The 18,134-nt window shown below is 44.5% G+C and overlaps 1 protein-coding gene across 3 annotated transcripts in view; it reads left to right on the top strand.

Moving 5' to 3' along the window:
* Nucleotides 1–203: 203 nt before the first annotated feature.
* CHD1 (chromodomain helicase DNA binding protein 1) overlaps nucleotides 204–18,134 on the top strand; it is a 95,501-nt gene continuing 77,570 nt past the window's right edge. Inside the window, exons 1-7 of one of the 3 annotated variants that reach the window (XM_077289676.1) lie at nucleotides 204–617; nucleotides 6,927–7,089; nucleotides 9,490–9,682; nucleotides 9,801–9,944; nucleotides 14,919–14,989; nucleotides 15,710–15,874; nucleotides 17,757–18,007. In XM_077289676.1, the coding sequence (XP_077145791.1) occupies nucleotides 7,043–7,089; nucleotides 9,490–9,682; nucleotides 9,801–9,944; nucleotides 14,919–14,989; nucleotides 15,710–15,874; nucleotides 17,757–18,007 (871 nt within the window). In that variant the 5' untranslated portion in view covers nucleotides 204–617; nucleotides 6,927–7,042. The remainder of the gene's footprint in view (nucleotides 618–6,926; nucleotides 7,090–9,489; nucleotides 9,683–9,800; nucleotides 9,945–14,918; nucleotides 14,990–15,709; nucleotides 15,875–17,756; nucleotides 18,008–18,134) is intronic. The other 2 variants (XM_077289683.1, XM_077289692.1) reach the window with 2 other exon arrangements.

Genomic DNA, 18,134 nt, shown 5'->3' with positions numbered 1-18,134 from the left:
GAGTCTCGGCGGCTGAGCAGCTCCATCCAGGCACAGCTTCCTGTCAGACAACCGCGCGCAGGCGCCGGAAGTACGCCGCTTACGTCACCCCGAGCCGCCACTGTCTAGGATTCGCCTCGTGTGTACACGCCCCTTTGATAACTCCGCCTCTCCTCCATTCTCACTCACCTAGACTCACAAGGTAGCCACGCCTCCCGGGTGACGACGAACACGCTGCTGCCGAGTGCGGGGCGGAGTCAGCGGTTTTCGTGTGATTCTACGGCCTGAGCTACGCGCCCTGCAGCGCTCCCGTGACGTCACGCCTGGGGTTTCCATCCATCGTGAGTTTCGGAGGAGCTCGGCGGCGTCATGGCGGCTGCCAGGAGATAAGGGGAAGGTGGCCGGGAAGAGGCGTGTGACCCGCGGTAACCTCAGCTGTCGCCGCGCTCCGGGGAGACTCGGCCGAGTGTGGCTGCGCGGCCGCCGCGTCCTGTAAACAAAGACGATAACTCTCCTTGAGCGGGGATTGGAGAGAGAGTCGGAGCCGGAAGGAGGCCCAGGCCTCGGGGCAGCGCGCACGTAGCGGCCTGTGTGCGCCCGGGACTGTCCGTGACTGGAGACTGCTGAGAAGGCGGCAGGTGAGAGCGCGGCGGGAGGTGGAGAGCAGGGGCAGCAGGCCGCGGTGAAGGAGTTCAGCAGGAATGCGGGCGGCTCCACTGCCGGGGCCTGAGCTCCTGGGCGGCCGCGGGGTTGAGCAATCGTGTGAACACAGCCATGTTACGTGTGAGCGGCGCTGTGCCCGCTGCTGCCGGGAATGTCGTGATCGTACAGGCCAAATAACTCACTGCTGCCGGCTACATCGCCATAATAGTGCATTATACTCTCCTCTGCTGTACAGGGGCCTGTAATAACGGGGTGATGCTGTACATTATACTCCTCTGTGGTACGGGGGCCTGTAATAACGGGGAGATGCTGTACATTATACTCCTCTGCTGTACAGGGGGTCTGTAATAACGGGGAGATGCTGTACATTATACTCCTCTCTGCTGTACAGGGGCCTGTAATAACGGGTGATGCTGTACATTATACTCCTCTGCTGTACAGGGGCCTGTAATAACGGGGTGATGCTGTACATTATACTCTCCTCTGCTGTACAGGGGCCTGTAATAACGAGGAGATACTGTACATTATACTCCTCTCTGCTGTACAGGGGCCTGTAATAACGGGTGATGCTGTACATTATACTCCTCTCTGCTGTACAGGGGCCTGTAATAACGGGGTGATGCTGTACATTATACTCCTCTGCTGTACAGGGGCCTGTAATAACGGGGTGATGCTGTACATTATACTCCTCTCTGCTGTACAGGGGCCTGTAATAACGGGGTGATGCTGTACATTATTCTCCTCTGCTGTACAGGAGGCTGTAATAACGGGGTGATGCTGTACATTATACTCCTCTCTGCTGTACAGGAGCCTGTAATAACGGGGTGATGCTGTACATTATACTCCTCTGCTGTACAGGGGCCTGTAATAACGGGGTGATGCTGTACATTATACTCCTCTGCTGTACAGGAGGCTGTAATAACGGGGTGATGCTGTACATTATACTCCTCTCTGCTGTACAGGGGCCTGTATTAATGGGGAGATGCTGTACATTATACTCCTCTCTGCTGTACAGGATCCTGTAATAACGGGGTGATGCTGTACATTATACTCCTCTCTGCTGTACAGGGGCCTGTAATAACGGGGTGATGCTGTACATTATACTCCTCTCTGCTGTACAGGAGCCTGTAATAACGGGGTGATGCTGTACATTATACTCCTCTCTGCTGTACAGGGGCCTGTAATAACGGGGTGATGCTGTACATTATACTCCTCTCTGCTGTACAGGAGCCTGTAATAACGGGGTGATGCTGTACATTATACTCCTCTCTGCTGTACAGGGGCCTGTAATAACGGGGTGATGCTGTACATTATACTCTCCTCTGCTGTACAGGAGCCTGTAATAACGGGGTGATGCTGTACATTATACTCCTCTCTGCTGTACAGGATCCTGTAATAACGGGGTGATGCTGTACATTATACTCCTCTCTGCTGTACAGGGGCCTGTAATAACGGGGTGATGCTGTACATTATACTCCTCTGCTGTACAGGAGGCTGTAATAACGGGGTGATGCTGTACATTATACTCCTCTCTGCTGTACAGGGGCCTGTATTAATGGGGAGATGCTGTACATTATACTCCTCTCTGCTGTACAGGATCCTGTAATAACGGGGTGATGCTGTACATTATACTCCTCTCTGCTGTACAGGGGCCTGTAATAACGGGGTGATGCTGTACATTATACTCCTCTCTGCTGTACAGGAGCCTGTAATAACGGGGTGATGCTGTACATTATACTCCTCTGCTGTACAGGGTCCTGTAATAACGGGGTGATGCTGTACATTATACTCTCCTCTGCTGTACAGGAGCCTGTAATAACGGGGTGATGCTGTACATTATACTCCTCTCTGCTGTACAGGATCCTGTAATAACGGGGTGATGCTGTACATTATACTCCTCTCTGCTGTACAGGGGCCTGTATTAATGGGGAGATGCTGTACATTATACTCCTCTCTGCTGTACAGGATCCTGTAATAACGGGGTGATGCTGTACATTATACTCCTCTCTGCTGTACAGGGGCCTGTAATAACGGGGTGATGCTGTACATTATACTCCTCTGCTGTACAGGAGGCTGTAATAACGGGGTGATGCTGTACATTATACTCCTCTCTGCTGTACAGGGGCCTGTAATAACGGGGAGATGCTGTACATTATACTCCTCTCTGCTGTACAGGGGCCTGTAATAACGGGGAGATGCTGTACATTATACTCCTCTCTGCTGTACAGGGGCCTGTAATAACGGGGTGATGCTGTACATTATACTCCTCTCTGCTGTACAGGGGCCTGTAATAACGGGGTGATGCTGTACATTATACTCCTCTCTGCTGTACAGGAGCCTGTAATAACGGGGTGATGCTGTACATTATACTCCTCTCTGCTGTACAGGATCCTGTAATAACGGGGTGATGCTGTACATTATACTCCTCTCTGCTGTACAGGGGCCTGTATTAATGGGGAGATGCTGTACATTATACTCCTCTCTGCTGTACAGGATCCTGTAATAACGGGGTGATGCTGTACATTATACTCCTCTCTGCTGTACAGGGGCCTGTAATAACGGGGAGATGCTGTACATTATACTCCTCTCTGCTGTACAGGGGCCTGTAATAACGGGGAGATGCTGTACATTATACTCCTCTCTGCTGTACAGGGGCCTGTAATAACGGGGTGATGCTGTACATTATACTCCTCTCTGCTGTACAGGATCCTGTAATAACGGGGTGATGCTGTACATTATACTCCTCTCTGCTGTACAGGGGCCTGTAATAACGGGGTGATGCTGTACATTATACTCCTCTGCTGTACAGGAGGCTGTAATAACGGGGTGATGCTGTACATTATACTCCTCTCTGCTGTACAGGGGCCTGTATTAATGGGGAGATGCTGTACATTATACTCCTCTCTGCTGTACAGGATCCTGTAATAACGGGGTGATGCTGTACATTATACTCCTCTCTGCTGTACAGGGGCCTGTAATAACGGGGTGATGCTGTACATTATACTCCTCTCTGCTGTACAGGAGCCTGTAATAACGGGGTGATGCTGTACATTATACTCCTCTGCTGTACAGGGTCCTGTAATAACGGGGTGATGCTGTACATTATACTCTCCTCTGCTGTACAGGAGCCTGTAATAACGGGGTGATGCTGTACATTATACTCCTCTCTGCTGTACAGGATCCTGTAATAACGGGGTGATGCTGTACATTATACTCCTCTCTGCTGTACAGGGGCCTGTATTAATGGGGAGATGCTGTACATTATACTCCTCTCTGCTGTACAGGATCCTGTAATAACGGGGTGATGCTGTACATTATACTCCTCTCTGCTGTACAGGGGCCTGTAATAACGGGGAGATGCTGTACATTATACTCCTCTCTGCTGTACAGGGGCCTGTAATAACGGGGTGATGCTGTACATTATACTCTCCTCGCTGCATTCATCCTGCAAAATGTCGCCATGATGTTCTTGAACCACCACTGCCCTTTATTTTCTGCTCTTATTGGGCACATAACATTACTGGATACTTCCCAGGCCAGCACCATTCCTTCAGATTCAGGGCAGTGTCTCCTGTTCTGAGAGAGATCGTTGATTGCCTGCAGTTGTCAAGGACCACATGATTAAGATTGGATGAATGGTGCCGGTTTGGGGGGTAAGTATACAGTGCGCCATAAAATATGGACTGTATACTTTCCTCCTAGGAGGACCGGCGCCGTTCAATCTCAGTGATGTGTTCTCTGACACGTATTCACCATTTTAGGCAGTAAATATACAGGTTTATAAAGCGCTGTGGAGCTATAAATGAGAGATTGTCCAGTAGTCTTATATACTGATATAGGGGCAGACGTAGAGATGGCGATTGGTCTGGGGTGACAGCTCTGGTCGCAGTGTCTGTGTGATCTGCCTTAGTCATCAGAATCTTATTGTGCTGCCAAGGTGGTGAAATGTTGTGACATTCATGGTGTACAGTGATATGTGCAGAGGAGGAGGCAAATGCAGGGGTCTGATGGTCCGATTGACCATTTGTAGTTGCCTGGTAATCTTATGTCAGCTCATATCTATGGCGAGCTTAAATTGAATCTGTCAGTTGACTATTGCTGCCCAAACCAAGGGCATCATGAGTCCGAGCCTGGCTGCACGATTGCACCTAGGTATGATCTTATCTTCACCATGCCACAGAGAGCCTAGGTTGAGTGACAGGTGTGTGTACATAGGGAAAGACATGGTGATCAACTGGTAAAAGCCGTCCAGGGGCTTTACCGGAAAAGTCAGGTCTCTCCCTATAGCCCCCCAGCAGGCTCTTCAAACCATGGCTTCTCCAACAGTGGACCATTTCAGAGAAAATAAACCTGCCTGCAATCGTTCAGTGTCTGATCCGTGCTGCCTGTGCTTTGGGCAGCATGAATTGACTGACATGTTTCCTTTTAGGAGGTTGCTCAGCCACCTAACATTTTTTTTTTTTAAATTTGGTATGTTATTACTTATAAATTAGACTATTACTTGCCTTCCCAATTTTCCAGTCATCCTGTGCCATCCTAGATCTCCTTTCTGGATCATTTTGTTTTTGCTCCGGTGACATGTCAGTGCTGTCATCTGATGTCTGGAACTTCTCATTTGCCATATCAATGACCTCCCCTGCAGTTGGCAGATTTTTGCTACAGCCAGTGATTGACTGAGGGGGTCACATGTCTGTCAACATCATCTGTGAAGCCAGAAGGCTAGAGACTGTCAGGAGACTGGGGCATGTGAGTGTCGGGGATCATGAAGATGTGGATTACTACTTTTATTAGTTTATAGTAACGACAGTTCTTCCGGGGCTTATATATAGCTCGTGAAACCCTGAGAGAACTGTCATTACTACAAATGTGAGGTTTTGCTGTCTTGTAAATCAGGAAATGTATCTTGTGTATTTGCATGTCATGCACGGTCTGTCATAGCGCTAATGATGCTCTCCGTAACTCGCCATGTGCCTGCTATACATGACAGCGCTGTGTTACTGATGGAGGGACTTGATCTTCAAGTTCTGTAACTGTAAAACGATTCCATCTCAGATTGACCTGTCCCATACATTTACAGAATTAATTGCAATTTTCAGTGTTTACTGCTAAGACCTAATGGTCTGAGCTCTCTTACTATTTGAGGAGGAGTATATGATGGCAGTACCTTGCAGCGTGTACCTTGCGTGTTCAGTGCGACCTAAGGCAAATGACAGCATTTTATGGACCGCTTAATCACAATGGACCCCTTACAAAATAAAATCAGCTATACTCGCCTCTGGTGCTGGCACTGGCTCTCCCAGGGCTCTGGTGACATTGACATCTTTGTCACTTAAGCCTTGCAGTCAGTCAGTGGCCGGTTCACTCTCCCCTCCATAATAATTGAGATGGGGATGTCAGAGTAGTGGGAATCCCCTTTAAGGCTTTGTTCACATTATACAGTGCTCTCCACCAAGCGCTATGACTGGGCTTTATCAGAAACCCCCAAACTGTAATCCTAATGAAGCCGACACTCACTTCAGACAGACACAATCTGGCAATGTTTCTCTTTTTCAGACATGCACTAGATGCGACAAAAACCATATTTTTGGGGGTTCTGACATAGTCTTCTATGGGGCTTTTCTGTTTCCCTGTGAAATAAACTCGTATGTAGCTGGTGTGGTGCTGGTCTCACCAAATGGTTCACCAGTACAACATACTGCATCGCACAAAATATCTGCCACTGCGTATTGCAGAGCGACACTCTTCGTCTTGCCATCCCTTTCTGCCCCCTTCTCTTCCATACCTGTGAGACCACAGAATGTGGCGAGTATGACTTTCAGTTATCTTGTATTAAAAGGACAAATTGCTTAAGATTAATTGTTCCTCAGCTTGGCTTCTTAAGGATTTTGTGATTTTATCCCAAATTTATGACATTTTAATTATTTTTCTCTAAGCTGATTTAATTAAAAGGGTTGTCGAGTGGAAATAAGTTATTACCCAGGTGATAACTTCTTGATTGATTGGTGGAGGTGACAGCAGTCGGACTCCAATCTGCAGAGCTGGGGACTTTTATCCACATATGAGTGGAGCGGCAGTCAGGCGTTCATCCTGCCATCCCGTTTTATCACGTGTTTAACATTTCCCCGATCTGATGATTGGTGCAGGGTCCAATGGTGGAACAGCCTCCATTCAGCATGTTATCACCTATCTGCAGCATAACTCAGGCGCACTGCATTGTATGTTGCAGCTTCTTTTACGGTTTACAGTTACATATTAACTTTACTTTTTTATTTTTTTATTTTCAGATTACATTTCCTTAGTATTTTTTTTTAAAAGGAAGAAGCTTAATGTGGAAGTATTAATATCCATCTCCTCATCTTCAATTTGTACTTATTTGTTTTAAATCTGTGAACGTTTGACAATGAACGGGCAGAGTGATGACGAAAGCAATAGCAGTGGAAATTCAAGGTGAGATTTACTTTGTTACGCAGGCATTATTGAGGAGGTTGTCTACTACTAGTCCCAACTCCTTCCTATATTCTATGTTCTCTGTTATCAAATAAAAATACCTCACGCTCTCCTCTCGGACTGGAGCCGTAGCAGCGATGTCAGTTCCCTCACCCGATTCTCGACGGACATTATGCCTTGTGGGTCCTGCAGCAAGGCTGTGGCCACTATCGAGCTTCTGCGCTTTCACGTCCTTTGGATGAACCTCCAGCGGGGAGGCGTCAGCGCTGCAGCGGCAGCTGATTGCTGGCAGCGCTCACATGGAACTCAGGAGACCTGGCGCTGACATTGCTGCAATGGTGTCAGTATGGGAGGTGACTATAGGGGATTTTCATTTTACAAGTGACAATATAGTATTTAAGTAGGGACTGGCCACTCATTGGAAAACCCCAAAAAAAAAAAAATGTAAGGCATCCATATTTCATTCATTTTTAAATCTTTCAACATTTGCACGTTTCTAGTGATCTATTAAAAAGAAAAGCATTCTCTTAAGGACAAAGATGCTGAAATTCAAAGATATTTCTTAGTTTGTTGCATAATGTATATCTTCATACACATATGGATGGTCTACCTTTTTCCCACCATCTATCTTCTTAGACATCTACCTCTTTTTGGTTAGAAAGGTGCATGGTGATATGTTCTCCGTGGAGTGGACTCATTACATGACTGTCATTAAGGAAGTTGGGAACTGTTCGCTGCTGTCATGGAGTCTCATATCACAGTAGCTTTCCAAACAGTGGGCGAAATGGAAGTATAGTAAGCTAAGTATATTATGTAACTCTAGCCCCAGACAATCCTTGTTAAGGAAATGTTAATATCGGTAGTTGGAGGATGTCCAAAGCCTTTCAAAATCACATGTACTTGTGTGTCAAATGGATAAAATCCTGGAAACTCTTTTCTATTTAACGGTTTAGCCCATAACAGCTTATATATGCCGATTACAGAAATCTTTTTCCTATCTGTTCCCAATTGTTTTTTATAATGATTTCATGCATTGACTTTCTAGTGAGTTTGAGTATGTTTACATGTTTGTTTATGCAGCTGAAAAGTAGATACAGAAGTAAGAAGTATCTGTCTTTCCTTTGTATGCTTTACCCACCAAGAGTATGTACAGAAAAGACCCCTTCAGTAAAAGCCTTAATGTGGTGCTCGAGTGCTAATAGAGTATCTTCGGCGTGTTCTAATACGATTTTCGAGTCGCCGTGGCTGCAAGGCAATTCCTGCATGTGTTGCAGCTGTCGCACAGCCGTGAGACATGCGGACATGGCCACTCCAAAATAGTGTTAGAGCACGCCGAAGATACTCTATTAGCACTCGGGCATGCTAGGATAACACCTTATCTGAGCACACTCGCTCATCACTAATCGGCAGTCATGCCCCGTCAACGCAGAAGAGGACCAGCTGTTCTGTTGACGTGATGTTGACGAAAAGCGCAGAATCGCCGGCAGTAGAGGTCTGTGACCGCCCTTAGTTGGCAGATATTGGCAGCGGACAGAATAAGTTCATAGGTCCATAGTGAAATAAAAATATAATAGTCACGGATAACCCCTTCACCACCTTTGATGTATATTACTCCAAAGGTCGTGTCCCTGCCTTTGATGCAGGCTTGCATGCTGAGCCCACATCTTTCCCTGCACATGATGACTAACATAGGCAGTCATCATGGACCTTCAGCATCTGCAGGTGGAACTGTGCTTCCCCCTTGGCTGTTAACGTATTAAATCCCACTGTCAGTTACCGACAGCGGGATTTAGCATGCATCAGATAGAAGCTCGTCATCCCGCTCATTGGCGCCCCAGGGTGCAGATAGGGTTGTCATCGCAGCTGGGAGTAAGCTGAAGATCCCCGTGCCTGTCATTACGATACGTCTGTGAACACAAGCATTCGTTAGAGATCGTGATTTTTGCTATACATAGCGCTGTTATGTATAGCACAGGCAATTGGACGATTGCAGCCTAAAGTCTCCTAACGGGACTATTAAAGGGAAACTGTCACCAGAAAAAACGCTCTTAACCTGCAGATATGGGTTTAGTCTGCAGGTTAATAGCGTTACTATCTTGCCCGGCGTCCGCACTTAGCCGAAAGCTACGGGGAGAATATTAACTTTTATTCTCCCTGGCAGCATCTGGGGTTCAGTCACTGCTCTGAGTATACAAAAAACAAGCCAACGTTTATAATTTGTATATGATTTGGGCCTGTACATCAGAGTTAAAGACCATAATCTTGTTCTGTGGCCATATGTGGTGTCCCCTATAGTTATGCTAGATATGTGATAAACTTGTGGTTACTTTCACTTTGAAATTGCTATGTCTCTGACTAAATAAACATCTCAGCTGAATATTTTCTTTCCTTTATCAATAGCCGATCAGATGATGAATCTGGCTCAGGATCTGGTTCCAGTTCAGGGAGCAGCAGCGATGGAAGCAGTAGTCAGTCTGGAAGCAGTGACTCTGATAGTGGATCAGATTCAGGGAGCCAATCAGAATCGGAGTCTGACACCACGAAAGAAAAAAAAGCTGTGCAATCAAAGCCACCGAGAATGGATGGAGCAGAGGTAATATTGCTATGATGGTGTGGAGCCATGTAATAATGTATATCATTAATCACATACACAACAGATAAATTATTAGAACTTGAATTTTATATATGTGTTTTTCATGTTGCTTCTACAGTTCTGGAAATCGAATCCCAGCATTTTAGCTGTGCAGAGATCTGCTATGTTAAGAAAGCAGCAACTACAACAACAACAACAACAGCAGCAGCAACAGCAATTGCAGCAGAGGCAACCAGCATCTTCTAACAGTGGCTCAGATGAGGCATGTTGAAACTTTATTTTTTATAGTTTTCAAAATGTATACATTTTTATTGTGTGCAAATTAGATAATTACATAAACACCTTTTGTGTTTTGTTGTTGCTGAAGCAAATGTCATACCTGTAGATTTGTCTCTTAAAGGGAAATTGTCACCAGAAAAAAATGCTATTAACTTGCACATATGAAGTTAATCTGCGGATTAATAGCGTTAACCTGCCCTGGCGCTTGCTCTTAGCCGGACAGTGTCGGGAGAAAATTAACTTTATATTCCTTGGCAGCATTCCGGTTTCAGTCATGTAGGCGGCGCCGGGGCTGGTTCAGTCACCATTCTGAACATACAGAGCGGTGGCTATAACCGTGTCCCCGGTACTGCCGGACAGCCGGCCCCAGTCAAAGTGAATGTCCATCAGAAATGGGGACGCAGTAACTGCAGGAGTTATGTATACTCAGAGCGGTGATTGAACCTGCCCCGGTGCTTTTTAACTGTATTTCCATCTCATGTTTATTGGCATATCCCCATCGTGGTGCATATGACCCCCACAATCCCCGTCGTGGTAAGCATGCCCCCCTTTCAGAAAAACATAAAAACTGGGATAATTAACTTTTTGAATGTGGTTTTGAGCACCTTGAGGGGAGCAGTTTTTAGAATGGTGTCGTTTTGGGTATTTTCTGTCATAAAGAACCCTGAAAGACACTTAACCCCTTAAGCCCCGAGGGTGGTTTGCACGTTAATGACCGGGCCAATTTTTACAATTCTGACCACTGTCCCTTTATGAGGTTATAACTCTGGAACGCTTCAACGGATCTTGGCGATTCTGACATTGTTTTCTCGTGAGATATTGTACTTCATGTTAGTGGTAAAATTTATTCGATATAACTTGTGTTTATTTGTGAAAAAAACGGAAATTTGGCAAAAATTTTGAAAATTTCACAATTTTCCAACTTTGAATTTTTAGGCCCTTAAATCACAGAGATACGTCACGCAAAATACTTAATAAGTAACATTTCCCACATGTCTACTTTACATCAGCACAATTTTGGAACCAAAATTTTTTTAAAGGGTTTAAAGTTGACCAGCAATTTCTCATTTTTACAACACCATTTTTTTTAGGGACCACATCTCATTTGAAGTCATTTTGAGGGGTCTAAATGATAGAAAATACCCAAGTGTGACACCATTCTAAAAACTGCACCCCTCAAGGTGCTCAAAACCACATTCAAGAAGTTTTTTTTAACCCTTTACGTGTTTCACAGGAATTTTTGGAATGTTTAAATAAAAATGAACATTTAACTTTTTTTCACACAAAATTTATTTCAGCTCCAATTTGTTTTATTTTACCAAGGGTAACAGGAGAAATTGGACCCCAAAAATAGTTGTGCAATTTGTCCTGAGTACGCTGATACCCCATATGTGGGTGTAAACCACTGTTTGGGCGCATGGCAGAGCTCGGAAGGGAAGGAGCGCCATTTGACTTTTCGATGCAAAATTGACTGGAATTGAGATGGGACGCCATGTTGCATTTGGAGAGCCCCTGATGTGCGTAAACATTGAAACCCCCCACAAGTGACACCATTTTGGAAAGTAGACCCCTTAAGGAACTTATCTAGATGTGTTTTGAAAGCTTTGAACCCCCAAGTGTTTCACTACAGTTTATAACGCAGAGCCGTGAAAATAAAAATTCTTTTTTTTTTTTTTTGTCCACAAAAGTGATTTTTTTAGCCCCCAGTTTTTTATTTTCACAAGGGTAACAGGATAAATTGGACCCCAAAAGTTGTTGTCCAATTTGTCCTGAGTATGCTGATACCCCATATGTGGGGGGGGGGGAATCACTGATAGGGCGCATGGCAGAGCTCGGAAGGGAAGGAGCGCCATTTGGAATGCAGACTTAGATGGATTGGTCTGCAGGCGTCACGTTGCATTTGCAGAGCCCCTGATGTACCCAAACAGTAGAAACCCCCCACAAGTGACCCCATATTGGAAACTAGACCTCCCAAGGAACTTATCTAGATGTGTTGTGAGAACTTTGGACCCCCAAGTGTTTCACTACAGTTTACAACGCAGAGCCGTGAAATTAAAAAATCCTTTTTTTTCCCACAAAAATGATTTTTAGCCCCCCAAATTTTTATTTTCCTAAGGATAACAAGAGAACTTGGACCCCAAAAGTTGTTGTCCAATTTGTCCCGAGTATGCTGATACCCCATATGTTGGGGTAAACGCCTGTTTGGGCACACGGAAGAGCTCGGAAGGGAAGGAGCACTGTTTTTTACTTTTTCAACGCAGAATTGGCTGGAATTGAGATCGGACGCCATGTCGCGTTTTGAGAGCCCCTGATGTGCCTGAACAGTGGAAACTCCCCAATTCTACCTGAAACCCTAATCCAAACACGCCCCTAACCCTAATCCCAACGGTAACCCTAACCACACCCCTAACCCTGACACACCCCTAACTCTAATCCCAACCGTAAATGTAATCCAAGCCCCAACCCTAGCCCCAACCCTAATGGGAAAATGGAAATAAATACATTTTTTTAATTTTATTATTTTTCCCTAACTAAGGGGGCGATGAAGGGGGGTTTGATTTACTCTTATAGCGTTTTTTTATAGCGGATTTTTATGATTGGCAGCTGTCACACACTAAAAGACGCTTTTTATAGCAAAAAAGTTTTTGCGTCTCCACATTTTGAGACATATAATTTTTCCATATTTTGGTCCACAGAGTCATGTGAGGTCTTCTTTTTTGTGGGACGAGTTGACGTTTTTATTGGTAACATTTTCGGACACGTGACAGTTTTTGATCGCTTTTTATTCCGATTTTTGTGAGGCAGAATGACCAAAAACCAGCTATTCATGAACTTCTTTTGGGGGAGGCATTTATACCGTTCCACGTTTGGTAAAATTGATAAAGCAGTTTTATTCTTTGGGTCAGTACGATTACAGCGATATCTCATTTATATAATTTTTTTATGTTTTGGCGCTTTTATACGATAAAAGCTATTTTATAGAAAAAATAATTATTTTGGCATCGCTTTATTCTGAGGACTATAACTTTTTTTATTTTTTTGCTTATGATGCTGTATGGCGGCTCGTTTTTTGCGGGACAAGATGACGTTTTCAGCGGTGCCATGGTTATTTATATCCGTCTTTTTGATCGCGTGTTATTCCACTTTTTGTTCGTTGGTATGATAATAAAGCGTTGTTTTTTGCCTCGTTTTTTTTTTTTTCTTGCGGTGTTCACTGAAGGGGTTAACTAGTGGGACAGTTTTATAGGTTGGGTCGTTACGGACCCAATTTAGAATTTAGATAAAGAAATGTATTTATGGGAATAATACATATATTTTTTTTCTTTATTTAGGATTTTTTTTTGTTTGTTTTTACACATGTGGAATTTTTTTTTTTTTTACTTTGTCACAGGGGGGGACATCACAGATCGCTGATCTGACAGTTTGCACAGCACTCTGTCAGATCAGCGATCTGACTTACAGCGCTGCAGGCTTACCAGCGCCTGCTCTGGACCCGGAAGTAGTCCCGGCAGGACCCGGATGCAGCCCCGTGGCCATTTTGGATCCGGGGCCTGCAGGGATAGGAGGTAAGAGACGCTCGGAGCAACGCGATCACATCGCGTTGCTCCGGGGGTCTCAGGGAAGCCCGCAGGGAGCCCCCTCCCTGCGCGATGCTTCCCTATACCGCCGGAACACTGCGATCATGTTTGATCGCAGTGTGCCGGGGGTTAATGTGCCGGGGGCGGTCCGTGACCGCTCCTGGCACATAGTGCCGGACGTCAGCTGTGATAGTCAGCTGACACTCGGCCGCGCTCCCCCCGTGAGCAACGCCGATCGCATACGACGTACTATCCCGTCGGTGGGAATTAAGGCCCACCCCACCTCGATGGGATAGTACGTCATGTGGGATTAAGAGGTTAAAAATGTCAGCTGAGCACGCAAAAAATAAGCCCTCACCTGACCCCCCCTGATCACAAAAAATGGAGACGCTACTTGTATCAGAAAATGGCCCTCTTTTTTTTTTTACCACTTAGATTAAATATAACCTAGACGTGTTTGGTGTCTCTGAACTCGTAATGACCTGGAGAATCATGATATCAGGTCAGTTTTAGCATTTAGTGAACCTAGCAAAAAAGCCAAACAAAAAACAAGTGTGGAATTGCACTTTTTTTTGCAATTTTACCGCGCTTGGAATTTTTTTCCCGGTTTCTAGTACATGACATGCTAAAACCAATGTCGTTCAAAAGTACAACTCGTCCCGCAAAAAATAAGCCTTCACATGGCCATATTGACGGAAACATAAAAAGGTTGTCTCTGGGAAGGAGGGAAACGAAAACGCAAAACCTGAAAAAGGGCAAGGTCTTGAAAGGGTTAATTAACATTTTTTCAAATTTCCATTTTTTTCATAAATACACGCAAGACATATTGAAGCAATTTTACCAGCTATCATGTCATGAAACAATGTCAGAATCAGTGGGATCCGTTGATGTGTTCCAGACTTATCACATAAAGTGACACTCGTCAGAATAGTAACATTTTGACTTGGTCATTAAGGTCAAAATTGACTCTGTCACTAAGGGGTTAAGCCTTAACGGTATCTAAATAATATAGATTTACTCACTGTCCTCCCTCCAGTGCTGGCTCTCTGCCGCTGCATTTGTCCTTACTGACAGGCTGCAGCAGTGACATCATAACTACAGTGCACATGACTGATACAGCCAATCACTGGGCTCAGTGGGCTTGTCATCAACATGACCACTGAGGCTGGTAATTGTCTGCAGCGGTCATGTACACTATTGTCCCGTTGTCACCATCGCAAGCCTATCAGCAAAAATCAGACAGGCAGCGCTGGCGCATGGGAGCTGTTACTTTTAAACAGTTAACGCTTTTGGGGTCAAAAATGTCGTTAGTGGGAAACCACTGTAATGCATTCGCCATTGAAGAACACTTCTGAAGTATCATTAATTCTGTCTCCCAGGACTCATCCAGCAGTGACAATGACTCGGACGAGGATACCTCAAGTGATCATAAAAAGAAAAAGCCCAAAGAGTAAGTTTTTATGTTGTGTGATGAGCTGTTGCTTCTGAAATAATATGTGCCGATGCCTTGTCTGTCGTTTCAATGCTTCTTGGTGCTGGTGTAATTTTCATTGCTCTTTCCAAAGTGTTTGTCTAGCTCCAAATGTAGTACTTGTTTATCCTGTCCTGTTCTCCCTCTAAAGTGTGTGCTGACCTTCCCGGTTGGCGTAATGCTGCCTGTTCTCCTGTTGATAGGATTAGCCTCCCCGCCATTTTGGGTTTAATTAGGAGGGGCAAGTTGAATTTGTTTTCTTCCGGTTTGATCTTACATCCTGGCGTTAGTGTAAAGTTTCTGGCCTACATGTTTCTTTGGTATTGTAGCTTCTCTGTCCCAGTCTCTGTTCTGCTAGTCTTAACCACCCGATTGTGCTTGCATCTGTATGGATAATTTTATAGCCGCTTCTTGCAGTGTACGTCTTGTTCTGCTTCATGGTATATAGTATGTGATTCCCTTATGTGCTATCCTTCATGATAGAAAAGTTAATTTTCTGGTTTTATGCTTGGAGAATTTCAAAACTCAATTTTTAGCTATATGGGATTTAATTGTATAGTTTGTGGTGTCCTATGCTACATTGCCGGATAAAGGGTGGGGGCTAATGATTGGGATGATGGTCCCATATTTAGGGTTTGTTTGTGAGGCGAGCATGCATGTTGTAACTTCTCATCATTTCCACCCTCTCAATATATCCAGTGAAGATTGGCAGATGTCCAGCTCAGGTTCTGATAGTGACTCTTCATCGGCCAGTTCCAGTTCAGATTCCGAGACTGGGGGGGATAGACAGAAAAGCAGCAGTAGGGACAGCGAATCTGATTATGATCCAAGCCATAAAGTAAAAAACAAGAAATCTCAAAACAGGTAAGGGCTAGACTCTAATGTTGGTCTTCTTTTAACGTGATGTAATTTCTGCGCATGTAGTCCCTTTCAGAGCTACCGTGCAGGCGTTGGTTACATCTGGTGTTAAGAAATGCAACCATCTTCTATTGTATTACTCACTTTCATCTAATGAAAATACATCAGCACATGGACGGAGCAGTCGTTTTTCTTCAAAATAGGTGTTTAATTGTTCTGGTTTTCATAATGTCCTTTAGTAAATGGTTTGCAGAAAGTGAAAATCTGTTTAGCGTAAAAAATTGAATCATGTACAAAGGGGTTTTGATGAGCTGTGTACAGTTTACATCTCCTGTGGTGTTGGTCAATTTCCTTTTATGACATTTCAGACTTTATAGGTTCCCCTTATTTTTCTGAGATTTCTATTAGTGATGTTTATTGCAAGCAATGCAGTAACCTGCTTCTTCTCGTCATCTTGTGGCACATGGAATTGTCTTTGGATAATCTGTTTATTAGAGAATTTGACACATAGGGATTACCTGATCTGTTAATAAACCTACCTTTGCGCCATTTGAAGGGTAGCAATTATTTTAACAAACCTCATCAAGAAATTTCAACTCGCAAAAGAAGGGACAGAAGAACTTGGTTGAGCGTTCTGTCTCTTAATTTCAGTTTGGCTCTGCTCAGAGAGCGCAGTTTGTGGTGTGCATATTCATAGTCTAGAGACCTAAGGTGAATCCATAAATCACAGGCTTGGTTGTCCTCAGAACAAAGGGGCACAGCTCTCAGCTGACATTTAGTGATTGGTGGGGTCTGTACACCAAGCTGAGCCAATTAAAGATGATGGGCCTTAGTACTCAAGTAAGCATGTTCCCCTTTTTTTTAATTCAGCACCCACTGATCAAAGCTTATGGCAAATATAAAGTTTGGTAAAATCATAGGCATCAATATAAATAGATATTCCCATCCCAGGCACTATGGAAGCTGATGAGTGCGGCTGTGCTACTCTGTTCTCTAATCCCTATAGAAATGAATGGGAGTTACAGAAAAGCTGTAGCTTGGCTGCTCCACTCCACCATCAGTGGTCAGCACATGGATGGTCCTCGTCTGAGCCCCGAGTGGCTAACATGGGAATAATCCTTTAAGGCAACATCCTGGGAAGCAGTTGACAACCATTGTATAATAAGTAATTTGTGTCATCTGATAGGGAATCTTTCCTCTCATTATATCTTTCTATAGTCTGGGTGTTTGTGGAGTGTGTACTCTGTTTGTGATAACTTTGCCCATCTAAGGTTACTTTCACACTAGCGTCAGGCACTGCACGTCGCAATGCGTCGTTGTGGATAAAAAACGCATCCTGCAAAGTTGTCTGCAGGATGCGTTTTTTCTCCATAGACTTTTATTTGCGACGCAGTGCCACACGTCGCAACCGCCGTGCGACGGTTGCGTCGTGTTTTGGCGCACGGCCGCCACAAAAAAAGTTACATGTAACTTTTTTTTGTGCGTCGAGACCGCCATTTTTGACTGCGCATGTGCGGCCGAAACTCCGCCCCTCCTCTCCCCGGACCTTACAGTGGGGCAGCGGAAGCGTCCTAAGACTGCTTCCGCTGCCCACGTCGGGCATTTTTTGCACAGTATGCGTCGGTACGTCGGGCCGACGAAGCGCGACGGCCCCGTACCGACGCTAGTGTGAAAGTAGCCTTAGGAGACTCTGTTTGTTGAGTTGTCTTGTATGCACCACCATTGTAGACATCGTGTAGATGTCCACTCGGCATCCATTGTCTTCTATGAGTTGTTATAATAATCCAATTGTTGGGTAATTGTGTGCAAAAAAAAAAAAATTATTACAAGCAAAGTATACATTATATTGTATGCTGTGATTGTTAATCATGTTTTTTTTTTTTTTTAGGTCCAAAGCTAAAAATGGTAAGAAGATTACTGCCCAGCAGAAAATGGGTGCAGATTCCTCTGACGAAGACTTTGATAAGAGAGGATCTAGGCGGCAGGCCACAGTAAATGTAAGCTACAAGGAAGATGAGGAAATGAAGACGGACTCTGATGACTTGTTGGAAGTATGTGGGGAAGACGTCCCACAACCAGAGGAAGATGAGTTTGAAACAATTGAGAGAGTAATGGACTCAAGATTTGGGCGAAAAGGAGGTAAAGTTTATGTAAAATATTCAGCATGTTTAAGGTTAATTATCGCCTTTTATAGAATGCCATATCCATATTTGTGTATTTTGGTTGTATGTGTTTGTCTCTGTAGATTACTCATTCTATTTTAGAT

Source organism: Ranitomeya variabilis, chromosome 1, assembly GCF_051348905.1.
Source record: "Ranitomeya variabilis isolate aRanVar5 chromosome 1, aRanVar5.hap1, whole genome shotgun sequence".
Taxonomy (NCBI): Eukaryota; Metazoa; Chordata; class Amphibia; order Anura; family Dendrobatidae; genus Ranitomeya; species Ranitomeya variabilis.
This window is presented reverse-complemented; position numbering and strand designations above follow the sequence as displayed.